Source organism: Sciurus carolinensis, chromosome 1 (genome assembly GCF_902686445.1).
Source record: "Sciurus carolinensis chromosome 1, mSciCar1.2, whole genome shotgun sequence".
In the NCBI taxonomy this organism is placed as follows: Eukaryota; Metazoa; Chordata; class Mammalia; order Rodentia; family Sciuridae; genus Sciurus; species Sciurus carolinensis.
In genome coordinates, this window is record NC_062213.1 from 200,506,920 (window position 1) to 200,534,044 (window position 27,125).

General features: G+C 42.2%; 1 protein-coding gene across 8 annotated transcripts in view; it reads right to left on the reverse strand.

Annotated features, from left to right (window-relative positions):
* Vps13d (vacuolar protein sorting 13 homolog D) overlaps positions 1 to 27,125 on the reverse strand; it is a 243,477-nt gene that overhangs the window by 185,687 nt on the left and 30,665 nt on the right. For 7 of the 8 annotated variants that reach the window (XM_047517550.1, XM_047517527.1, XM_047517519.1 and 4 more), the window contains exons 14-23: positions 26,667 to 26,797; positions 25,791 to 25,866; positions 24,993 to 25,163; positions 22,928 to 23,058; positions 21,473 to 21,605; positions 17,430 to 19,643; positions 15,856 to 16,007; positions 12,453 to 13,484; positions 2,462 to 2,552; positions 229 to 355 (exon numbers count right to left, since the gene is read on the reverse strand). In XM_047517550.1, coding sequence (XP_047373506.1) covers positions 229 to 355; positions 2,462 to 2,552; positions 12,453 to 13,484; positions 15,856 to 16,007; positions 17,430 to 19,643; positions 21,473 to 21,605; positions 22,928 to 23,058; positions 24,993 to 25,163; positions 25,791 to 25,866; positions 26,667 to 26,797 — 4,258 coding nt within the window. Of the gene's footprint in view, positions 1 to 228; positions 356 to 2,461; positions 2,553 to 12,452; positions 13,485 to 15,855; positions 16,008 to 17,429; positions 19,644 to 21,472; positions 21,606 to 22,927; positions 23,059 to 24,992; positions 25,164 to 25,790; positions 25,867 to 26,666; positions 26,798 to 27,125 lie in introns of those variants that run through there. The other variant, XM_047517558.1, reaches the window with a different exon arrangement.

Sequence of the window (27,125 nt, forward strand, 5' to 3'; positions counted from 1 at the left end):
AAGTGACTGCCTGCGGGCACTCGGAATCATTCCTGCATGTTCACAAGGAGACCCAGCAACACGGGCTTTAACGAGAACAGATAGAAATCAGGACTCCTCACAACCAGATCTGTCCATTTTTACCAAAGAAGGTAAAATTTTCTTAACCTTCTCTTCATTGTTTAGCCAACAAGAATTTTAAACAGCAAGTGAACAACAAGCCAGAGAGAGAAAGGATGGTGCTCTTACTTGAAAGTCTGGAAGATAAGGGCCTCCTCCCCACTCGTGGTGAACCGCTCCCTGTAGAGCTCGCCATGCGGGGTGAGGTCGCTCAGAGACAGGCTCCCGATGCTTCCCTGCAAGGCCAGGTCTCCCTCTGGGGTGTTAAAATGAGAACACGTCATCACATACCATTACGCCGCCCTTCTTCAGTATGTTTGGGACAAAAACTGACAGACACACGTTTAAATCAAACTATGCATGAGAAGCTGATTTTCAATATTCCAGTACACCCCCAAAAAATGTTATGCGATCTTTGAGAGTTCCCATGTCAAAAGACAAACAAAGGGAACTGAAATAATACGGCAACATCCCACAGGAACATGGAGGAAGTAAATGCATACACAATTCAAAAGACAAAACATATACAAATACTGACAGAAACACATTCTGAGATTAGACCACTTGTTAGAAATTAGTGACACATCATAAGGTCTATTAATCACATTGTGGATAAAAGAAAAAAGAAGGAAGTGTCAGAAATGTGTTAAGCTATTCAAGTGGTATTCAGCAGGTCTGGGGGCAATTTAATAAAAGAACAAAATTAATAAGGTCAGCAGACACTGGGGACCAAGATGTGAAGCTGGTCAGATATGACAGGAGTGAAGCCCCTGGAGGGCAGGCAAAAAAAGAAGGGAAGTTGACACCCGAGCAGCTGAACTGTGGCCTGAAATGATCCTCCTTCCCACTGCGCAGGGTGTTCTGAGCCGCTGCTGCCGTAAAGCAAAGCTTCCATCACAATCATCATGCAATTCCGTTCCAAGAACTAGAGTGGCTACACGTGGTATGCCAGCTCGATTTCCAATTAAACCAAAGGCACAATTTATTTTTGATTCTTAATGTCCTCTAACAAGATACCCAAGCTTCTTCCAATCATAAGGAAAGACCTCTTCTAGGAACTTTTCTAAAATAATTTACACCAGGTGTGAAACCTCAGTTTCGGTTCTTTCTTTCCCTAAATAACATTCTTGTTTTTAGCACAGTGTCAACATTTGAGCTTTGTAATCTTCAGTACTGAATTACACATTCTGTATAGAAGAAATTCACAGTTTATAAATCCCCACTATTTAGAACGTGATATAGTTCATCATTTATATTCAAGTAAGAATTTCACCCTACAAAACCCCATTACAAAGAATGCTGGTTTTGCTGCAATATCCTCCTGCATGGGAAAGTTACTGAATGCTAGAAGGAACTATCAGCCTCTGTGCACTGTGATCTGAGACTAAGAAGGACTAAGTAGGACATTTAGAAAAGTGAGATGGGAGGATGACAATTATATCAGTTACTAAGCCAGGACATGGAGAGGTTTGCAATTAAATCATACAAAGAACTGTTGTAGAGTTGCCATGAGCCAAAAAATATTGTTTGCCATTTTCGTAATTGATTTATTATTTCTCTGTACTTTCTAAGAAGTAAAGTGATTTTAAAATAAACCAACAAAATTGGGCTGGGTTTGTGGCTCAGTGGTAGAGCACTTGCCTAGCATGCATGAGGCACTGGGTTCGATTCTCAGAACACATATAAATAAATGAATAAAATAAAGGTCCATCAACAACTAAAAATATATATACATATTAAAAATAAATAAATAGACCAACAAAATTTGAAAAAAAAAAAAAAAAAAAAAACAGGCCCTCTTGGTAGCTTCCCTTACTTAAGACTATAGACAGAATGAACATCTCCCTGGTTTCCCAGGGACAGCCCTTTTATAAGATTGTCTTCTAAGTCTAATTATTAATAATACCCACTTTATACCCTCAAAAATATTCCAACAAGAAAATTTTGTAGTCACTCTAAAAATCATTAAAAACACAGGTAGGGGGGCTGCGGAGATAGCGCAGTGGTAGAGTGCTTGCCTTGTAAGCACAAAGCCCTGGGTTCTATCCCCAGCACCCAAAAAAAAAAAAAAAAAAAAAAAAAAAAAAAAAAAAAAACACAGGTAGATGCCAGGGCTGTTCCCAACCTACAGAATCAGGTTCTTGGAATGGAGACGGGAAGGAAGGGAGAAGAGGTTGTGTCAGACACATTTTTAACGAGCAATCTCGATGACTCTGATGCAAAAGCCACCAACAGGTATGGCCAGACCAAGAGCCACCATCAAGTGGCTGGTCCACACCTCACTCAGCACGTGCACACAATCTGATTTGTGTTGGGACATTCAGACACTTACCAGACTGCACGCTGGATTCTCCCCACTTACCAATCATTTCCAGGTGTGCTACTAATTTAGACACATTGGCTTTAGCGAGCTCACTGGTGGTTTTATTCAACACAAGAGAGAGTGAGTGAACCTAGGAACACACAAGATAAAGCAAGGCAAATATTACTGGTAAGAAAGGGTGTTTTTCAGAGAAAAGGCAGAACAAAATCAAGGAGGATGCAGAAAGGCGTGGGAAATCTGAAGGTAAAGCTCTTCGTGGCGCTAACTTCCTTTCTGCTTTATTAACCCAGTCAAACAATGGTCTGATGATAAAGCCAACCAGAAAGGAACTCAAGGGCAGTCGAGATTCCAGGTTCTCTGGCATCTCTTCTGAGCTGGCTTCATCTATTCTGTTAGTGAAATGTTGCACATTATAAAACAACTTCTCCCATTTTTATTTTCATTGTTATATTACACAATTCTGTAATAACTCATATGGATCCATCCATGAAGTAGTCTCATCTAAGAAATTTGTCAGGGCAAAATGAAAATGATTTTGAATCCTGCCTAATACCTTTGAATGCATTTTTAACAGAAGCTCTGCTGACCAACCAGGACTCACCTAGGAACCACAAAGACTCCTTTCCTAGGGACAACTACAGACAGAAGAATAAGCAAAATCCTCTGTCTCTACATTCTTTGTAACAAGTTCTGTAATGTTACATTGTAATTATAACCACTAGAAGGACTTATATATCTAGGGTTTGTTACAGCAGGTTCTCAACAAGTTCTGTGCTCTGAGGACCACCCCTAGAGAGGAGGAACTGAGTGGAGAGAAGGGAGGAGAGGAGCAGACAGAGCCCATGCAACCGTCAACTGCCACCCAGCTTCCAGATGGCAGAGACCATGTGAGGTCAGCCGTGTATCTGCAATGCCTACCACAAAGCAGGTGCTCAGAAAACAGTTGCTAAAGGAATGAATGGGAGGGGGGTGGGAAAGACAAGAAGGAAGAGGAAGGGAAGAAGGAAAAATAGTTATAGGAGCGGCAGAGAAAAATGGAGTACACTACTACAGTTGGGTAATGACCATCGGGTGCCCTCTAGTTCCCCCACAGCATGCGTTTTGACAGAGACGCGGATCCCAAGTTGGCATGATCATCATAAAAAGATAAAATAAGAAACACTCTAGTCATTTAACCATCAAAAGAACACAAATTGGGTCTAAAAATGCTTTATATGGGGGAACCTGACCATCAGCACCTGAACCCCCTGGGGCATGAGTCTTAGTGTCTCTCAAAGAGGGATGTCCAGCTGCCCTGGGCCTCCTGCCCAGTGCAACAGCAGCACCAGGCACCACCACAAGGTGTCCTCCCCAGGGAGGTGAAACTGACTCTCCAGCACTAACTTTCACTTCTAAACATGGGGGGAAAAACAAAGTCAAAGAGCAAAACCAAGAACAGACAAATTTAGAATGTTGGACCTCCATGAGGCCCTAACCCAGACTCTCCAGCAAGTCAGGGTGGGGAGCATAAGAAAGCACTGGGGGGCTGGTTTACCTTAAGTAAAAGAGGTATGTGTTGGGGGTGGGGGTTGATTGTTGGGTTTTGGTTTTGTTTTCCCTTTTCAGACAGGTCTTCCTAAGTTGGCCAAGTTGGCCTCAAACACCCGCCTCCCACCTCAGCTTCCGGGAACTGGGATTATAGGCACCATATCTGGCTTACGTAAAAAAAAGATTCAAGAAACGATGACCGCAAATGTGACATGTGAACCTTCTTGGATCCTGATTCAAAAAATTCCTGTATCATTACTGAACTATCCTTATTTGCAGCTGAGAAAACTGGGGCTCAGAAAGACAGATCATTCCACTGAATTAGAGACCCAAAGAAAGGCAAAAAGCCCCTTAGACCACTCGCCCTTCCACTTCACAACAAAAGGGCATTTCTGAAACAATCAGGGCACTCTGAGTTCAGACTGGGAGGTGTAACCTAAGACCAAGGCATTTTTGTTAATTTAGTTTAATATGACAATGTATTTTATTTATAAGAAAATGCCCATTTTTTCCCTAGAAATGAATACTGAAGTATGTTGAGGTAAAATGATATACTATTTGGAATTTGCTTTAAAATTCTTCAGTGAAGAAGAAAAAGAACAAAGTAAACGTGATGAATTACAGCACTGGGGACATCATGGTTTGTTATACTATTTTCTCTGAGACATACTTGCCATTTTTCACGATAAAAATGTTTTTCAAAAATTCTTATTTGCAAAAAGCACATTGTCAAGGGACATTTATCTAATCCTATTTTCTTGCAGAAACAGCCATATCAATCTCTGCAGACCCCCCTGGAAAGAGTCCCCCACCTGGCCCTGCACCTTACCATCAAAAGGTCCCTGCAGCAGACTATCTCAGACACTACAAGAATAAGTGACAGTGCACGGGCATGAAGTCCAGCAGAAGAATGACCACAGGCTCTGCCCTTTCCATTCATTGCTGAATAAGCCCAGGCACAGAGGCCTCAGCACTGAGCAAGCCGAGCAAAACCAGTTCCTTCCCACCCCTTAGTATTCCATCACACCCAGCAGACAGGGTGAAATTCAAATGTAGTTCATGGTTTTAAAAAAATATCTGAGAAGGGAGATCCAAGATGGCGGACTAGAGGGAGGCTGCGCTCCTTGTCGCTCCGTAACTCCAGTTTCAAGCAGAGGATATCTGTTTTTTGATGAGGCAGTTTTTCCTGCTTATCGATCCCCTGCTGTTTACCCTATTTGTCTGCTGTGACCACCTGCAGTCTGCCAGCATATTGACGCCTTTTTTGAGTGCAGATTGCTCACTGTCAGGCGCCTACCATCCGCCATTTGCCTGCCTCTCGCCTGTCCGTCACCTGCCTTACACCTATCCATCACCCAACACACGAGGTTCACCTCCCGATCATCCGACAACAGTCAGCAAACTGATCGCCGACCGCCAGTGGAGCACCAGCTGCCTGCTTTTGCCTGGAAGTTCAGTTACGGTACCTGCAGGTTTGTTTAAACGTGGCTGCCGCCATTTTAGGACAACAGCCAGGCCCCATAGGACCCCTGGCCAAACTGACTGAGCCCCGTCTCCAGGAGCACTCAACCCGACCAATCACTCCCTACCTCTGGGGCCCTCACATCCACTGACTGCTCCCTGCTGCCAGGACCCCCAGACCAAGTGACTGCGCCCTATCACCGGGACCCCAGACTGACTGATTGCACCCAGCCTCTAGGATCCCGCAACCACACCAAACATACCAGACCTCCAGGACCCATGCCTGACCAACTGCACCCCACCTCCAGGACCTCCAGCTGACCACGTCCACACCCTGAGCTGCAGCTTCCCATTTGCCAACACATTTCGAAGCCTGAGCGGCCATCTTGAATAATCCTGGAAGCCATAGCTCTGATCTTTAGGTGGGGCAAATCCCATCCTGAGACACCTGCTGGAGGCTTGAAGCTCATTGTCAGGTACCTCTCATGCATCAGGCTACTGAACACTGGGAGGTTTCATTATTATATGACTGTTATACTGTAGATTTTCTTTTTTCTCCTTATTGAAAATTTTTAAGTTTTTATTTCTTTACTTTTCTTGCTCTCCTTTCCTTTTGTTTACCTGTTCCCTCAGAGTCTCTTTCTCCCTTTTTTGCATACTAACATCCAATTTCTTTTGATTACACTCTCACCCTTTCTATTACCTAGAAATTCTGTATATTCTTTTCTTATCCCATTAACAGTCACATTCTATATCCCTCTGCATCCTCCTTGTCCTCCATTAGAAACTGCAGTCTTTATTGCAAATTTGTTTGTTTTACTGAAGATAACATTTGAACTCTTTCTGTTGTTCTGTGAACAATTTTGTTATTGTCCTCATAGGAACTATTTGGTCTAGGATTGTAGTGTCTGTACTGGACACTGCTAATATTGATCTCCCCTTAAAGAAAAGGTTTTGGAAACTTATAGGGCCACTATAAGCCTATAGGGAGAAATGTGCAATACCCCAGATCTGCACTGCTACAGGGGAAGATACATGAACAACATGAAAAAACAAGGGAAGAAAATGATCCAAACAAATCTAGATTCTATATTAATAGAATCCAATGACAGTATGGTACAAGAAATGTCAGAAAAGGACTTCAGATTATACATGATTAAGATGATTTGCGAAGAAAAGGATGAGATAAGAGAGTAAATGCAGGCAATGAATGATAATACCAATAAGCTGACAGAGCAACTGCAGGAAGCAAAAGATTATTTCAACAAAGAGATAGAGATTCTCAAAAAAAACCCAAACAGAAATCCTTGAAATGAAGGAAACAATAAACCAAATAAAAAACTCAATAGAAAGCATCACCAAAAGACTAGACTACTTGGAAGACAGAACCTCAGACAACGAAGACAACATATTTAATCTTGAAAATAAAGTTGCCCAAACAGAGAAGATGGTAAGAAATCATGAACAGAATCTCCAAGAACTATGGGACATCATGAAAAGACCAAATTTAAGAATTATTGGGATTGAGGAAGGCACAGAGATACAAACCAAAGGAATGAACAACCTATTCAATGAAATAATATCAGAAAATTTCCCAAACCTGAAGAATGAAATGGAAAATCAAAACAAGAGGCTTACAGAACACCAAATGCACGGAATCACAACAGATCCACACCAAGGCACATTATAATGAAAATGCCTAACATTCAAAATAAAGATAGGATTTTGAAGGCCGCAAGAGAAAAGCATCAGATTACATATAGGGGGAAACCATACGGATAGCAGCTGACTTCTCAACCCAGACACTAAAAGCTAGAAGGGCCTGGAACAACATATTTCAAGCTCTGAAAGAACATGGTTGCCAAACAAGAATCCTATACCCAGCAAAACTAACCTTCAGATTTGAAGATGAAATAAAATCCTTCCATGATAAACAAAAGTTAAAAGAATTGACAAATAGAAAGCCTGCGCTACAGAATGTTCTCAACAAAATATTCCATGAGGAGGAAATGAAAAACAACAATGGAGGTCAGCAAAGGGAGGAACTACCTTAGAGAAAAACCACTCAAAGGGGAAACCAAGCCAACTTACAAACCAAAAATAAGCCCAAATGACTGGGAATACAAATCATATCTCAATAATAACCTGGAACGTTAATGGCCTAAATTCATCAACCAAAAGACACAGACTGAAAGAATGGATTAAAAAGAAAGACCCAACAATGTGCTGCCTGCAAGAGACTCATCTCATAGAAAAAGACATTCACAGACTAAAGGTGAAAGGATGGGAAAAAACCTACCACGCACATGGACTCAGTAAAAAAGTGGGGGTTTCCATCCTTATATCAGATAAAGTGGACTTCAAGCCAAAGTTAGTCAGAAGGGATAAAGAAGGACATTTCATACTGCTTAAGGGAACCATAAATCAGGAAGACATAACAATTGTAAATATTTATGCCTCAAACAATGGTGCATCTCTGTACATCAAACAAATCCTTCTCAATTTCAGGAATCCCATAGACCACAACACGATAATTCTGGGTGACTTTAACACAACACTGTCACCACTAGATAGATCTTCCAAACAAAAACCAACCAAAGAAACCATAGAACTCAATAACACAATCAATAACCTAGACTTAATAGACATATATAGAATATTCCATCCATCAATGAGTGAATTCACTTTCTTCTCAGCAGCACATGGAACCTTCTCAAAAATAGACCATATGTTACACCACAAAGCAGCCCTCAGGAAATGCAAAAAAAAGAGATACTGCCTTGTGTTCTATCAGATCATAATGGACTGAGAGTAGAAAACAATGACAAAATAAAAAATAGAAATTCCTCCAACACCTGAAGACTAAATAATATGCTATTGAATAAAACATGGATAACAAAAAACATCACAGAGGAGATGAAAAAATTCTTAGAGGTCAATGAGAACAACAATACAACATATCAAAATCTCTGGGACACTATGAAAGCGGTGCTAAGAGGAAAATTCATTACATGGAGCGCATTCCAGAAAAGAATGAAAAGTCAACAACTAAATGACCTAACATTACAGCTCAAAGCCCTAGAAAAAGAAGAACAGAATAACAGCAAAAGTAGTAGAAGACAGGAAATCATTAAAATCAGAGCTGAAATCAATGAAATTGAAACAAAAGAAACAATTCAAAAAATTGACAAAACAAAAAGTTGGTTTTTTGAAAAAGTAAACAAAATAGACAAACCCTTAGCCACACTAACAAAGAGAAGGAGAGAGAAAACTCAAATTACTAAAATTCGTGATGAAAAAGGAAATATCACGACAGACACCACTGAGATACAGAACATAATGAGAAGCTACTTTGAAAATCTGTATTCCAACAAAATAGAAGCTACCGAAGACATTGACAAATTTCTAGAGACAAATGCTCCTCCCAAACTGAACCAGGAGGACATACACAATTTAAATGGATCAATATCAAGCAATGAAATAGAAGAAGCCATTAAAAACCTGCCAACCAAGAAAAGCCCAGGACCAGACAGATTCTCAGCCAAGTTCTACAAGACCTTCAAAGAAGATCTCATTCCAATACTTCTCAAAGTATTCCAGGAAATAGAAAAGGAGGGAACCCTACCAAACTCATTCTATGAAGCTAATATCACCCTCATACCCAAACCAGGAAAGACACATAAAGGAAAGAAAATTTTAGACCAATATCCTTGATGAATATAGATGCAAAGATCCTTAACAAAATATTGGCAAACCGCATCCAAGAACATATTAAGAAAATCATGCACGACAATCAAGTGGGGTTCATCCCTGGAATGCAAGGATGGTTTAACATCCATAAATCAATAAACATAATCCATCATGTCAATAGATTTAAGGATAAGAATCATATGGTTATTTCAGTAGACGCAGAAAAAGCATTCAACAAAATACAACACCCCTTCGTGCTCAAAACACTAAAAAAAATAGGGATACTAGGAACATACCTGAACATTGTAAAGGCTATTTATGCTAAGCCCATGGCCAACATCATTCTTAATGGAGAAAAACTGAAACCATTTCATTTAAAAATGGGAACAAGACAGGGATGTCCTCTTTCACCACTTCTATTCAACATTATCCTCAAAACTCTAGCCAGAGCAATTAGCCAGACTAAAGAAATTAAAGGGATACGAACAGGAAAAGAGGAACTTAAGCTGTCACTATTTGCTGATGACATGATTCTATATTTAGAGGATCCAAAAAACTCCAGAAAACTTCTAGACCTCATCAATGAATTCAGCAAAATAGCAGGCTATAAAATCAACACACATAAATCTAAAGCATTTTTATACGCAAGCAATGAAACATCTGAAAGGGAAATGAGGAAAACAACTCCGTTTGTAATAGCCTCAAAAAAAATAAAATACTTGGGAATCAATCTAACCAAAGAGGTAAAAGATCTCTACAATGAAAACTACAAAATGTTGAAGAAAGAAATTGAGGAAGACCTTAGAAGATGGAAAGATCTCCCATGTTCTTGGATAGGCAGAATTAATAGTGTCAAAATGGCCATACTATCAAAAGTGCTATACAGATTCAATGCAATGCCAATTAAAATCCCAAAGATGTACCTTACAGAAATAGAGCAAGCAATCATGAAATTCATCTGGAAGAATAAGAAACCCAGCACAGCTAAAGCAATCCTTAGCAGGAAGAATGAAACGGGGTATTGCAATACCAGAACTTCAACTATACTACAAAGCAATAGTAACAAAAACGGCATGGTATTGGCACCAAAATAGACAGGTAGATCAATGGTACAGAATAGACACGGACACAAACCCAAATAAATACAATTTTCTAATACTAGACAAAGGTGCCAAAAATATGCAATGGAGAAAAGATAGCCTCTTCGACAAATGGTGCTGGGGAAAACTGGAAATCCATATGCAACAGAATGAAACTAAACCCCTATCTCTCACCCTGCACAAAAATCAACTCACAATGGATCAAGGACCTTGAAATCAGACCAGAGACCTTGCATCTTATAGAAGAAAAAGTAGGTCCAAATCTTCAACTTGTTGGCTTAGGATCAGACGTCCTTAACAGGACTCCCATAGCACAAGAAATAAAAGCAAGAATCAATAACTGGGACAGATTCAAACTAAATAGCTTTCTCTCAGCAAAGGAAACTATCAGTAATGCGAAGAGAGAGCCTACAGAGTGGGAGAATATCTTTGCCACTCATACTTCAGATAGAGCACTAATTTCCAGAATATATAAAGAACTCAAAAAACTCTACACCAAGAATATAAATAACCCAATCAACAAATGGGCTAAGGATATGAACAGACACTTCATAGAGAAGATCTACAAGCAATCAACAAACATGAAAAAATGTTCACTATCTTTAGTAATAAGAGAAATGCAAATCAAAACTACACTAAGAGTCCATCTCACCCCAATTAGAATGGTGATTATCAAGAACACAAGCAACAATAGGTGTTGGCGAGGATGTGGGGAAAAAGGTACACTCATAGATTGCTGGTGGGGCTGTAAATTAGTGCAGCCACTGTGGAAAGCAGTGTGGAGATTACTTAGAAAACTTAGAATGGACCCACCATTTGACCCAGCTATCCCACTCCTTGGCCTATACCCAAAGGACTTAAAATCAGTATACTACAGAGATACACATCAATGTTCATAGCAGCTCAATTCACAATAGCCAGACTGTGGAACCAACCTAGATGTCCTTCAACTGATAAATGGATAAAGAAACTGTGCTACATATATACAATGGAATATTACTCAGCTATAAAGAATAATAAAATTATGGCATTTGCAGGCAAATGGATGAAATTGGAGAATATCATGCTAAGTGAGATAAGCCAATCTCAAAAAACCAAAGGATGAATGATCTCGCTGATAAGTGGATGATGACACATAATGGGGGGTGGGAGGGGAGCAAGACTGGAGGAAGGAGGGACTGTATAGAGGGAAAAGAGGGGTGGGAGGGGTGGGGGGGGAGGAAAAAATAACAGAATGAATCAAACATCATTACCCTATGTAAATGTATGATTATGCAAATGGTATGCTGTTACTCCATGTACAAACAGAAACAACATGTGCCCCATTTGTTTACAATAAAAATAAATTTAAAAAAAAAATATGAGGACCAGCTAGGTGCAGTGGTGCACCCTGTAATCCAAGCCAAGAAGCTTAGGAGGCTGAGGCAGGAGGATCACCAAGTTCAAAGCCAGCCTCAGCAATGTAGGAAGGCCCTCAGCAACTTATCAAGACCCTGTCTCTAAATAAAATACAGAAAAGGGCTAGAGATGTGGCTCAGTGGGTTCAATCCCTGGTACCAAAAAAAAAAAAATCTGAGTACCGAGGACAAGTTACCACCATGACAGTAAAGACAGCAGCAGCCACGACTCACTGAATGGTTGCTGTGTGCCACACGCCACAGAGGGCCTTGGCTGTGTTCTCGCTGAGTGCTCACAGAGACCCCACGACACAGGCACCTCCCAACAGTCCCAGTTTATTAACAGAAAAACTGAGGGAAAGGGGCTAAGGGACAGCACAGCCACACAGCAGCCACGCAGCCATGAGGCTGTAGTGAAAGTGCCGGGATTCAAAGTCCACTGTCCATGCTTCATTCCTGAGAGAACAGGGAGCTGAGGGCAAAAGCTGCCCTTGACAGTTGCTGCTACGGACCAGTCGCTGTTCTAGGGCCCTCACATATACCATGTCACCTCACTCTCGCGGATGACAAGAGAAGAGGACACCCAGGACAGGAGAGCAAAGCGTTTCCACTGAATGACACAGCCCACGGGCTTGACGAGCTGTTTAAACCTCAGGGTCTCCCAGCCTACAGCTGGGATTTACACCACGCCTGTTCTGGAGCACTAATGTCTACCCTTTTGTCACAGACGCCCAAGAGACTATATGTGGCTCTGCTGCCAACAGGAGCTGTTTTCCAGAATAAATGCAAAATGCTCACATTCAAATATATCCAAATTCATTTTTAGAACTTCAAGAAGTCAAAGGGAAGTGATACCTTGAGATCCAGCTTGGTGTTGACCGGATCCTGAAGTTCAGATTCTGTTAAGGCACTGGATTCTAACTTGACATTTTGCAGAACGTCCTCAGGCGGCAACTTCATTGCATGGTTGTCTGCAGTGGATCCAATTCCAAAAAAATCTAATATCACAACCCAGGTTTGCAATGTGATCAGAACATCCAAGCAGTTAAAATCAACATCAATGCTCCGGTTAACTCGATTGTAAATGGAAGAGAATTCTGGATGTTTCTTATCCACCAAGAAAATATTGATGTGAACCAAGGAATCATCAAATTTACTCTTTCCTGTAAGAACCTTGGGCTCGTCTACCGTTGGAGAAGGAGGTGGGGTCAAGGGGTAGTCCTTGTCCTGGACTTCCTTTTGTTTCTTCCGGGAGGCAGAGGTGGGTCGCTGATACAACTGAAAGACATTAGGCGCTTCCTCCATGTGGGAAGGGAGCGAGCGAGGCATATCAGGGTACTCCACGTTGGACACTGAAGGGCAAGACTGGGAAAGGTACTCTTTCTGTGCTAAGCTAGATGGCTTGGGAGCACCTCGGGACACCATCAGGTTCTTGTACTTGGAGTCTGGATTTTTCTCCAGTAAGTCCTCCATCAGCAGGGACCGCAGGGCAATCTGAATGGACAAGGTCTGAGGATGGTCTTTACTGAATTCCACCTCAAAGTCCTGAAACCTTAAGCTCACCAGACCCTGGGCCCCCAAAGTGAGATCCCCACTTAGCTGAACTTGAAGCTCTGATATGCAAAAGTTGGCTTGAATCTGAGTAAAGGCCTTGGCTTCTTTCACAGACCAGGACTTCTGAGAGGTGCTGGAAAGGCTGGAGTGGCTGAACAACCCGTTCTCCTTCCGCTCCAGGGAAGGCTCTCCGCAAGCGCTGAGGGCAGGCAGAGGAGAGCTGGGGCAAGAGGCGGCGGCGGCGCTGGCTGGAAACTTATTCGGATCTTCGCTGTACACAAGGTTGTCCAGCGTTTGTAAAACCTGCTCATACACGTGCTTGGCTAACACCACCTGCATCAAAGGGAGAGACTCAGTTACTGCCCAGTATTATCAACTGCGCGCAGAGGCACCGCCTGTCAATGTCCACGGTCGACAGCCTAGGGCTTCCCTTGAGGTTTTAAGTTAGTTGGTAAGTCTATCGCCATCGCTTTTTTACTATCCTTACCTCTTTCTGTCCCACTTTTATTCACAAAGCCCTCCCCAGCACCTCACAGAAGAATCTACATGTAAGTGTTGACTGTATGCCCAAATCAGTAAAGTCAGATTGAAACTTGGGTACCAAGGAACTCGTTTATTTTGTAAGGTATGATAATACCACCTTAAAAGGTATGATAAGGCACACCTAGTTTGCAGACACATTCCAAAAACACTGGTATGAAACGGTATAAAATCAGGGCTTTGTTTATGTATACGTGTGTTGAGCACATCAAAACTGCTGGTATTAAAATCCTGCTCAAGCTGGGCATAGTGGTGCATGCCTTAATCCCAGCAACCTTTGAGAGGCTGAGGCAGGAAGATCACAAGTTAAAGGACAGCCTCAGAAACTTAGGAAGACCCTGTCTCAAAAAAGGGCTTGGATGTAGCTCAGTGGTAAAGCACCAGTGGGTTCTATCCCCAGTACCACCAAAAAAAAAAGAGAGAGAGAGAGAGAAAGATGGGGGCTGGGTTTGTGGCTCAGTGCGAGGCACTGGGTTCGATTCTCGGCACCACATAAAAAACAAATAAATAAAGGTATTGTGTCCATCTACAAGTAAAAAAATTTTTTAAAAAAGAAAGAAAAGATGGGCCAGTGACAGAGCTCAGCAGTAGAGCACATGCCTACCTGTGTGAGGCCGTGGGTTCAATACCTGGCAACGCAAACACACATACACACACAAACACAAAGATGGATGAAACACATACGGTAAAATCCTTAAAATGTTGCATTTGATTGATGGACATAAGACTCATCAGTCTATTATATATTTAAGCATGTTTAATTTTTTCATAATAAAATGGTTTAAAGAATCAAATTATTGAAGAATAAATAATTGTCTTTAAAACTTATTTTAAAATAAAATATTTAGGGCTGGGGATATAGCTCCGCTGGTAGAGTGCTTGCTTTGCAAGCACAAGGCCCTGGGTTCAATCCCCAGCATCACCCAAAAAAAAAAGTCTTTAGATTAAATTTTGAAGACATTCGTCAGGACAGTCAGTCAACGCAAGCCATTAAGAAGTCAACACACACAGAACACATGCAGAACTCCCCCGCAGCTCCGGCTGGGGGCAAGACTTGCTGGGAGAGGGGAAGGCTATGGGCAAGGTTCTCACCCAGGGACCCACGCCCAGGAAGCACTGGTGGCAGTAGGGACACACACTCTGTTGACTGCACCCCTGAGCTACCTCAGAGCAGCTGCTGGACACACTGTGGGACTCAGGTCTACCGTCCTGAGATTATCCTGTCCTTGTTTTACACTGTAATGCTAATGGAACACTCTTTGCTCTACTCCCTGTCAAATCAGGAACAGCACTTTTGAAGGAAAAAGGCAGTATATACATACAGTCACCACACACACACACACACACACACACACACACACACACCGGGGCAGGGGGGTCCTCTGTCCTGATCCATTTCATTTCAGACAAGGCAAGACTAATTCTCCCCTGAAAAAATCTGTCAACGGGCGCAGCAAATCACATCATTTTATAAGCTGGGTCAAGTATGTCAAAAGTGTGACAAGAATTATATCCTCCTGGGAAAAAGAGACTTTTTTTTTTTTTTTTTTTTTTTTTTTTTTGCAGTGCTGGGGATTGAACCCAGGGCCTTGTGCATGCAAGGCAAGCACCCTACCAAGTGAGCTATGTCCCCAGCCCAAGAGACTGACTGTTTAATCAAGAATTTCCCTGTACCCAAATGGACTGAAGAATCTGCCTCCTTCTTCTATGCAACCTGCCTCTGATCCACATAAAGAAGGCTAACAAAAATGCTTGCCCAGTGATAAAATATGATAAAATGATTCCATGTTTACTGGAAAAACTGCATTAATGATATTTCCTTTGAAATCATATTTTCCACCCACATTTAATAAGCCTAAATAGGTAACATTATAATCTACATATAGATTTATATAGCACAAATATAAAATAGAGGCTGAGCATTTGAGAAATCCAAAATACCCTGAAATCTGAAATTTTCTGAAAGTTAATGAAATGCTCAAAATGTTTCAGATTTTACAGCACTGCAGGTTTCAGAGCTTCTGATTAGGAATGCTCAACCAATAAAGTCTTCACAAATATTTCAAAATTCAAAAAACTCTGATATCTGACATACTTCTGGTCCCAAGCATCTCAGAGAAGGAACATTCAGCTGCCCTGACATGAAAATCAGTTGGGTACTTACCTGAACTGGATTGACGAACTTTCCTTCAATCTTCATGATGCTGGACGTCCCCAGGTCATCCGGACTAAGGGAGAAAGTCAGTTCAGACTCTCTCTCAACCGGGATCTTTTCCAGTTTAAACTGAATGGTGGTGTTGTTCAAGATATGAAAAGCTGGCAGAAGAGAGGGAAATGACAGACCGTAAACGCTAATCTTATCTTGTTATTGCTAGTTAAGTGTGGAGAGTATAAAATAGAACCCGTGAGTTATTCCTAGACTAGAGGGTAGGACAGCCTGGCACCTAGGGGTGTATGACAAAGAGTAAACTTGAGGACTATCCCAAGACGAAAACTCACCGAGAAAAGAGATAATAAAAGGGAAGAATACAGAAAAAAAGAAAAATTTCAAGACATGCTTTATTTGGCAGTTTTAAAATACGGTGTGGTAAACTAATCCAGTCCAGAGACTACGTTAAGCTTCTCTTCACCTCCCAAGGTGATTTTCCAAACCACACTACTCATCCTTACCCCGCTTTCAGAAGTAGATGGATCCCTTTTCTTGGCTCTAAGTAAACAACCTTGATCCCAGAGAATGGATCTTTCAGCGTGTATGTACCAGAACCAATGAATTAACATCTGGGAACCACAGGAGGATGGGTCTTCAAAGTCTTCACTTCTTCACCAACAAAGTCATGCTGCAGAGCTTTCGTGATTTCTCTAGATGCCCGACTGACAGATTGAGCTGGGCAAGGTGGAGCATGCCTGTAAGTGCTCAAGAGGCTGAGGCAGGAGGACTGCAGGTTCAAAGCCAGCCTCAGCAACTTAGCGAGACTGTGAGCAACCTAATGAGACCCTGCCTCAAAATAAAAAACAAAAAAGGGATGGGGACATGGCTCAGTGATAGAGCACCCCTGGGTTCAATCCCTGGTACCTTAAAAAAAAAGACTAACAGATTGAACTGTCTGGCACTAGCTGATCAGATTCAGAATACGAATTCAAAACTCCACTCCGAGCACCCTCTTCCATCCGACCCATCATGGAAGGACATGGCGGAATACCAGAAGGAGAACATAATGTCTACAGACGACATTTCATGTTCTATTTGTGTGAATCCCTGAGCTAATATGGGTTAAAACATTCATCTAGGAAAGAGCTACAGTTTATAACAAGAAAACTGACAAAATTAAACAACACTAACCAAACTGATCCACTGAAGCATCTCTATAAATGAGTATAGTCACACAATTTCCAAAAGAAAACACTTTTAAACATTCTTGTTTGGAGCTGGGGTTGTGGCTCAGTGGCACAGCACTTGCCTAGCATGTGTGAGGCACTGGGTTTGAACCTCAGCACCACATGAAAAAATAAATTAAAAAAAAAATAAAGTTAAAAAAAAACTCATTTTGCCAAAAATGATATTAAATGGAAAAAGGTGAAAATACACCAATCTACTATGAAGCATCTGTCAAAATTCTACCATGATTTCTAAAATATTAACTGGGGATAATTCTAGAAGAAAATGTTTTTGTTGTTGCTGTTTTTGGTGGAATACCAAAACCTTTAAACAAAATGAAACAGAAGAATTGTGCTCCTTACCTTGACCTCTATGCAGAGATTCAAAGAAATCATGTCGAGTGAAATGAGCTTCCTCCTGACTATTGGCACTGGCAGAGCCAGAGGGTGGACAAAACGTCCGATTGACTTCAGCCCCAGCACCTTCTCTGCCTGCCAGTTGGGTGCAATTCAAAGAATACAGTTTAATGTCTTTGATTTCCACCTGCAGACGGTCACTTCTGGACTCATCATCTCCTGCCACAAAATTCTGGATGAATATCTGTCCCAGGTGTCCTACCAACAACTCGGGACTCCCTGGCTTCCGAGGGATAGAAACAACTGGAGATTCGATGTTGATGTTCAGGATTAGCTTTACAGTGTCCGAATGACACGAAGATAGGCCAAACCCATATATTTCATTTTCCTCTAAGATAAAGGGTTCCCGGGACTTCCTGGGAGTCTCAAAGAGCGACACCATCTCGCTGTACTCGGCAGTCTTGGTAGCTAACACTGTGGTGACTTTGGTGGCTGCACTCTTCAGCATACTTCGAAAATTCTCTTCCAGTTCATCCATGGATAATGTCAACTCCTTCAGGAATTTGGCAGAGTGGTTATAATGCAAGGAAGCCATCTTCAGGTTGAGGATACACTCCTGTTTAGATTTCTCAATAAATGTGAAACTCAATGCTTCAGTAAGGGCTGCATCTTCCATTCTGACAAATACGGATTCAAAGTAGCCAATGTCACTGACAATATTTTCATAGCCTGCAGAAGTCCCAATGCTGACAACATACTGGTTCTTAACATTATCTTGTGTCAAATCCATGAGTTGTAAACAGCCAAGAGAACCGTTCACATCGAACGTGCTCCCCATCGAGACGTTGACTTTGGTGCCGCCTACACTTGCAGTGGCGATTTTCCTGCCATGCTTCTCTCCGTTTGCCATTCCCACTGTCCGGAGGAGCAATAAGTTAAGTCTGTGGATTTCCACTGCCACCTCGGTGTTTTGTTCATATGTGGATTGGTAAGTCCCTTGTTCGCTAAAGTTTCTTTCAAAATCAGTCATTAAAGGCTGAGGGCTCAAATCGTCTTTCTCCTTGGGGAAGGATTTTTGAAGAAAACCAATCAGCTCCACAATTGTCTCTGGATTTAGGATAATATCCAAATTATTCACCTGTAATGAAATCACCTGAAGAGTGCTGTCTAAGTTCATTGATGGGCACTCTGAACTCACAAACTGGTACTCCAATTTAATGAGAGACTCTTGTTCTTTGGTGAGAATTTTGTCAATTGAAACACTAGTGGCAGATCGGTCATTCAGGGTGGCTACATCAGTTAAGTAAGCCACATTAGGTCCAGAGACAGGAGACTGTGCCCTGCTATCCCGGAGGCTTCCTGTTGGAATATCAAAACTCAAGTTCTTATGTGAAGCCATCAAAAGGTCAAAATCAGCACCAAAGGTCTGCATGGTGTCCACCAGGAGCAAACCATGAACAGTGAGCGAGACTTCAGCATCATAAGGCCTCTTCACAAAGTGAGCGTTGGTACCAAATACCTTGAGCACGGAAATGTACCTGCCATTGCTCTCAACACCAAGCTGCATACAGTTAACCTTAAACTCAGCCAGAAGCAGCTGTGACTCCACCAGAACCTCCCGGGTATGCTGCTCCAGCATCACGATGCTCTGGGTCAAGTTCATTACCGAGTCCTGCAAACTTCCCCGCTGTCCATCTTGGGGGAAAATCTTCTCTTTAATCTGAGTGTCAGATGTCTTCATTTCTGGGGTGGTAAGGAGAGCAAAGCAATTCTTCAGAGCAGATATCTTATCCTCATTGATGTGGATTTTTAAGTCTGGCAAGTTGCCTGAGAGCACAGCCCCTGGGTACTTGGGATCCGAAGTGTAAATCAGTCGCCGTTCTAGCTGCAGGTGAACGTTGAACTTCTCCACCACATGGGTGGGTCCCACGTCGATATCCTGGACATGCTTCCAGTTGTCCTTCACTCGCCCGACCATGATCTGCAGGTCCATGAAGGACAGGGTGTACCTCTCATACATCTTTGTGTTCATTAAATGTGCCTGCAGCTGCTCCTCACTGATCTCCACTCCAGGAAAAGGAGGCGTGTTCTCCCCATTGCTGCTGCTTGTCTCGGGAGGCGGGGAGTTGGGAGGTGTGGCCAGAGGGGTCTTGTACTCATCGTCACTGAACTGAGTCTCCTCAGAGGCCGACCCGTCCCCACTTTTCCTCTTGGAGTCATCTGCAGAGAAAAGAAGAAAAGACTCAAAGAATCTTTGCTGCTTTCTTCCTCTATCTTTGCCACAGGGAGGATGAAAAGCAGAGACTCCACCAACCCCGACCTCTGAAACGACGGAGGAAACTCCAAACATAATGTTCTGTGTGGTCATCTAATCAGTGTGAACTTATCTATGAAGCTCTAAGTCGGAACACCGAGAGAAAACACGTGACTGCAAGAAAAGCTGGGGAGCGGCTGGGGCCCAGCGCCACCGCAGCGACACAGCCTTCCCAGCCATATCGCCAACCCCTCTGTCACTCACTGTGCTTCCTTAGCTTGTTCGCTTTGTCCCCCTGCTAGGAAGCTGAGAGAAGGGAGGTCTCAGGTGTTGTGCTCACAGCAACCCTAGAGCCCACACCCAGGCTGGTGAGCAAAATCTGCTCAGTGTGTGATTTTCTCCCCTGGTACACACTTGGGATCCTCTCTAAGGCTGGGTGGCACTGAGACACCACAGGGTTCTGGGCTCCATCGCGTGCCTGTTCCACACTGTGTCTTATCGGTTCATGTGGATGCTGCATGCAGCTGAGCCACCCTTTCACTCAGATCTAATTTCCTTTTAAGATCCCCCTGAGCACCCAACATCCCCTGGTTCTCCCGTCCCCTGCCCCCTTCTCTTTCAGGTCTACTCAATGAAGATGAGTTGACACAGGCTGACCTCCTTAACTCACTTGCTTTACCCTGAGAACCCACATTCTTCCATCCCATTTCAACATGCTGAGATCTAACAGCAGTAATGAAATTACCTTCCAGAGTTCTCTTGTTATATGCTATAATCACAAATAGGTTAGAGCTCTATCCCTGAAAGTACGCACAGGGAGACGATGTTTATCAAAATACACAGTGTTTCACAGAAAGGCAAATGAAAACCACGCTGTGACACATAACAGTCACAGGGATGACAGGGTGCAGACACAGAGCGCTCAGCTGCTGGCAGCAAGGTGACACTGTAGCTGCTGCTGAAAAGTCCAGAGCTCCTCAAAATACTAAACAGACTCACGGAGGACCCAGCAACTCTACCTCCAGGTATGTGCCCAGGAGAACTGAAAACACACAACCACCTGTATATGAGTATTTGTATTCATATACAAATATTCATAAAGTACTATTCCTAATAGTCAAAAGGTAGACAATCCCAATGTCTAAAATGAATGATAAAGAAAAATATAGCGTATCTATACAAAGGACTATTACTCAGTCATAAAAAGAAATAAATATGAATATATACTAGAACATGGATGGGTCTTGAAAATATTATGCTAAACTAAAAGGCAGACATAAAGGGTTGTATATTGTATTCCATTCATATGAAATGTTTAGAACACACAAATCCACAGAGACAGAAAAAAAGACTAGTGATTGCCAGAAGCTGGGGAGGAGGGATTTGGGAGAGAATGACTACTGATGAGTCTGTAGTTTTGCTGGGGAAAGGAAAATGTTCTGGTAGTGAGAGTTGTACAAATCTACCAACATGCCCAAAATAACTGAACTGTATTTTTTTTTTCCCCAGGTACCGGGGATTGAACTCAGGGGCAATCGACCGCTAAGCCACATCCCCAGCCCTATTTTGTATTTTATTTAGAGACAGGGTCTCACTGAGTTGCCTAGCACCTCACTTTTGCTGAGGCTGGCTTTGAATTCACGATCCTCCTGCCTCAGTCTCCTAAGCTGCTGGGATTACAGGTGTGCAACACCGCGCCCGGCTGAACTGCACATTTTAAAAAGTGAATTACATCGAGGTAGAGACGGATCAGCCCACTAAGACCTGTCTTCCTCACTTCCCACAGGCACTGTACCTTGGGAATTTGTCAACAGCATTCTTCCCAGATCCACAACAACCAACACAGGATTCTTGAACTTGAAATCATCAGGAAATATCACCTGAGGAGCAGAAATATCTAGTCGCACTGTCCACCGTTTACTTTCCTCCTGTGAAAATGAAATAAACCTCAGTTACATCACTGCTAACTGTGACTGTGCCCTGAAGGCTGCTCAGGGCAGTCCCAGCACTCCCAAAGCCCCGTGAGGGCTACGGGGCAGCACGGTGCTTGACGGGACTGAGTACAAAGTTTAAGATGAAGCCATGCAAACCCTGCGGCCTGGAGACACCACCACGAGCCAGGGTCTGAGGTGGAAGGAAAAAAACCTGCAAATTACTGATTACTGTACTTGGATTGATGATCCACAGTTCAAGAAAGATTTTGTTTTTGATTTACAGAGCTTAACACCTCAAACTATTATAGAAATTTGAAATTCAAATAAATGTGGAAATCCAAATTTTTTTTACTTATTCACAGATATTGATGATCGTGAACTTCATGCAAAATAACTTGAGGAAAAACATAAATTTTGAGGTTCAAAACACGAACACCACACTGATTCATGAATTTTAAACTGTTCTTTGTGACTAAAAGTAGCCTCAATTATGTGCAGGTGTTAAAAACTGATACAAATGTTATCAGAATTGTCTTTTGTCTATGATAATGAGGATACTAATGTTATAATCTGTGTAGAAACACACAAGGCACATGCAAGAAACAGGACTCATTCTGCTTCCAATGCACCAGGACATCCTCGGTGAACATGGTCCCTTCCCCTTTCCCCTTACCCCTTTCTACCCACAGCCTGCTCTCCACCGCTCAAGAGAAGCCACCCCTTTCCCAGGGCCCTGCCTCCCGCTGCCACACCACGCTGAGGAACAAACTGCCTCCTGGACTGTTGAGCTGTCTCTGGCTCTACCTGTCCACAGGGTTCTCTCCTCAGCGGTCACCCAGTGACCACAGATGGTGACAAAGTGATCATCATAGCCTGAGATAGAAGGCAGGCATTAATCCAGTTTTTTGTTCTAAGGGAAGCAAAAAGGGCAGTGCTTAAGTATTCAGGGAAAGTCACAGGACAAGGATGAGTCCCGAAAGTGCTCCCAGACCCACACAGAAGAAACTCCATCTAGTCACAGTGGTTCCTCTTGTTTAATTAAACCTTGGAGGTAAAAGACATGAGGTTTTTATTTCATGCCAGCTGAGAAGGATTTTGTATTTTCAGTTCATTTAATCAGGACAGTGGATGGAAGCAAGTCTACCTACAGTCGATAGTGAACCTGTCAAAAGAGACTGCCCAGGGCAGGTGGCTCAGTGGCAGAGCACTCGCCTCACATGTGCAAGGCCCTGGGTTCAATTCCAGCACCAAAAAAAAAAAAAAAGAGAAAGAAAAACCTGTCCCTTCCCATGTCCCCGTTATGTGAGGCTGCTTACTATGAAATCCCCCACCAGCAAGCGATCAAGGGTCTGTCGGATCTCCGCCTTAGTCTGCATCTTCAGCTTGTTGTACTGCCTTCGGGCAGCTTCAGCGACTCTTAGCTCAAGTTCTGACTGATAACCAAAACCTACAAAATCGGAAACACACAGAACAGTCAGGATTTCCAAATGGTGGGGTGGCTATAATGCTGCAACACCTGTTCCCACCAACAATTTGCACCAAGGTTAAAATGCAGTCAGTAACCAAAACAGTTCCCTGCTCTGACTTGACCTGAGTGACACAGGAATGAGGCAAAGGTGGGCCATGGAGCACCCTAGGGAGGGAGAAATGTGAGGGAGGATACCTACGCTTCAGAATCTCTTGAAGCATTTTCTGAAAAACTCGTAGCTATTATTTCAAAATCCTTACAAAGCAAGACATTACATAGGAAGAAAAAAAGTGTAATTTAGAAAGAAACGCCTTTTTTACTTTGTCAGTGAGAACAAAGTCACTACATTTATGGCTACCGTTTACATGAAAAATCTCAAAAATTGGACAAAAAAACTACATCATTGTTATAAAGGAGAGAGGGAATATGTTTTTAAAAACATTACAGTGGGCTCTCTAACACCAGCACTGCCTCTAGTTCACTGAGCTCCAGCCGAAGGAGAAAGGTAATTAAGAAGGTCTTTCTACCATGGCTCATACAAAGCAGACTGCCTGCAAATCCACCAGGGGTAAAGTACCCAGGAAACAACTGGCTACGAGAGCAACTTGCAAGGGTGCTCCCTCTACTGGAGGGCTGAAGAAACCTCATCCTTACAGGCCCCGTACGAGGGCACTCTGAAATTAGACTTTCTGATTCACAAACTTCTCTTAGCATCGGGTGAGAGAAATTGTGCAGATAGGCAAGTGAGGCCTATCTGGTTGGCCTTTTTGAAGACACCAACCTGTGCTATCAGGCCAAACGTGTAACAATTATGCCAAAGACATCCAGTTAGCATGCTGGATACATGGAGAACGTGCTTAAGAATTCACTACGAAGGGAAACATTTCATTCTCATTAAATTTTTTTTTTCTCTTCTTCCTGTTATTGGTAGATCTGAACGTTAGATATTTTTTTCCATGGGGTCAAAAGGTACCTAAGTATATGATTGCGAGTGGAAAAAAGGGGACAGAAATCAGGTTTTGGCTGTTTTTCCATTTTCATTTGTGTATGAATTTTTAATATAAATGTGAGAATGTAAAGCATTAAATCAAGTCAAAATGTTTCAGTGAACAAGTTTCAGGAGTTCAACTTTATAACAATTATAAATAAAACTGTTAAATTTTTCTGGACAATGCCAGCATCTGAATTTTTTAAACAAGTAAATTTCTTATTCACAGTGACTAAATGGTGTTTGTAGCATTTTTATCAGACAGTAGATTCCATCCACTCACTATACTTTTCTGAGTTGTTCTACATGCAAGTACATGTTTTTAATGTGTTGTCTGCCTTCTGTGATGTTCCTGTAAGTGCTATTAAAATGCACTAAACTATAAAAAAAAAAAAAAAAAAAAAAAAGTAGAGTGTTTTATCATCCACCTCACCGTCAGTAAGAGGGGCTTTTTCCATACCACTGTCTCAGATCATGTTAGGGAACAAAGGGAGGATTAATAAATCAGTGATGATATTTAGAGCTTTGCAGCTTCAAATATTGCACCAAACAAGTGAAGGAGACTATATGTAGATCCTGTTATCTGAAAGGATATTCTTGAACACTCCTCCTCAATTCATTGGTCTAAAATATTCTGGGTAGCCAAGGAAACAGTCATCATAATGGAATGAGAAGAATGGAAAACTTCATGCAGAAGGAAGGCAAACAGAAAATAGGTATGGATGTTGATTTCTCTTGGAAGAGAGACTGCCCAAGGACACACACCAGGTCTGACTTCTAAGGTCACCCCACCGACTCACCCCAAAGGCCCTCTCCACCATCACAGCCCATGTGAATGTCTGACCTTGCCCACAGCAGCACCACCACTGACAAGGAGGATGTTTTTTAAAAAGTAACATAAGATCAAACAAACAAAAAAGTTAACCTGAGGTATGAACCTTTCCCTTGTAGAAAAAGTCTGCTACTTTTTTAATAGCCTGGGGGTTATATATGATGTTCAAAGGCCTGGTGCTGACATTCAGCCGCCTCTCAAAATGACTGTGTACTGGATTTCTCTCATACAGCATCTCAAAAACTGGGTCGTCTGGGTCTGCAGCTACAGGAAAGAACAGAAGAAATAAAATGGAACATAGCAAAACATCACCATATTCTAAATAGGCCTGTGAGGAATTTTCAGGAAAGGGAGGGAGATGTTTTCTAAATTATTTTCCAATCTGTCCACAATTATGCACATTTTAAAAACAGAGAGCCTGGTCTAGTGGGGTAAATCAGTGGTAGAGCAGCACTTGCCCAGCACATAAAGGCCCTGAGTTCCGCTCCCTACCACTGCAAAAAGAAAAAAATCCTATAAAAACAGAGAGCCTAATGAGGACTGACTCTTTAATTTTCCGCAGGAATCATGGAGACTAGGCTGTTGTTTTGGCCTCTGTCATGGAAACCAAGCCCTGTGGCTCGCAAGGTTGGCCTCGTGACACCCAGGTTAACAGTCCCATTGCGAGGGCGGAGGAGGCAGAGCACATGCCTAGCGTGTGTGAAGACCTGGTTCGACCCCCAGCACTGCAAAAACAAACAAGAGTCCCACCTGAGCGTGCCAGGGGGCTTCCAGGCCAAATACTGACCTGCACGGCAAAGCTCTCTCCCCAAATGAAGCACTCCCTCTTTCACTTCTGGTCTGTAATAATAACACTTTTAAGTCTTATTTTAGGAATATATGACAGTTTACCAGGGTATTGATCACTTCTGTCTGAAGATGTGGTCTGGAGACCAAAAGACTGGGAGACTCTGCCAACTTCTTTTTGCTATAAAACACACATACAAAAAAGCTTCAGTGTCAGGGCGAAGGGAGACGATTCACTGTAGACACACGTACATCTGACCCATTAGTATCACTGCCCCCGGCACAACTGAATCAACACTCACTCCACACAGGACCACTGAGTACTTGCAGACATTTAGGTTTTTTCAAATCTAGTAAGACCAAGTCTGTCAGTTTTCAATGACAGTATGCTACTGGCAGTCAGCACATTAAGTAAGTGGTTACTAAATGACATGAAACATGCATAAACTCTTCCAAACAAAGAACATCCTCCCACTCCTCTCTACAACTACCCCCACACCTCCCAAAAAAAATTATGGACAGGGTATGGTGGCTAAATATGCAGCTACTCAGGTCATATTTTTGTCTTAATAAAATCAAGTATCCCACAGTTAATAAAGTAGATCACATATAAAAAATTACACATGCAAGGAAAACTTGAGGTGATTCTCTTTTAGAATCCTAGAAAGATGAGATTGCTACCAATGAATACATGAAAATGCCTGCCAGATATGGAGGAAATCTGAACAGTAACCCTGAAATGCAGAAAATAGTGATGTTCATGGTATTTTCCAAAACAGAGCAAACTATTCCATGGTAGCTACAATGTATGAAGGGAAGAAGATACACTCTCACCAACATTTTCTCTCTAAAACTGGAGAAATTTACCTGGATAAATTTGTATTGGTCTGAAGAATCAGGTTAATATCACTCTCATTTGCCTAAAACAGACCACAATTCACCAGCCCCCTGGAGGATGAGCCAGACCACTGTGGTACCTACTGGATTAGGGAAGACCAGAAGAGGAAACATGGTTCCTTCTGTAGCCAGGTCTCGGAGAAACAGTCCACCCAACCGGACTAAAAGCAAGGAAGAATTTCTTCGAGGAAGAGATTCTGCTAGAAGTTTTACATCTACAAAAGATAAATATGAGCTGATATCATGCTGTGATAGCCTACCATGTTTCTAAAAATATTATCACAAGTACTATTAGATACCATGAGCTATTTTTCCATTAAATTAGAACCAAGAGGGGAAAAAAGCACTACCTATGTACCTACCTATAAATACACAAGAACTATTAGAAGTTTCCCAGCAGAACAAATTTTAAACTGAATCTTTATAATTAAGTTCAAGCAATCTGCTAGTTCACACTAAGTGTACAACAGCTCAGCTCAAGGTTAGGAAGCCAAACTGTGGCCTATTTATTTTTTTCACCCTTCTCAAACATCTCAAATAAAC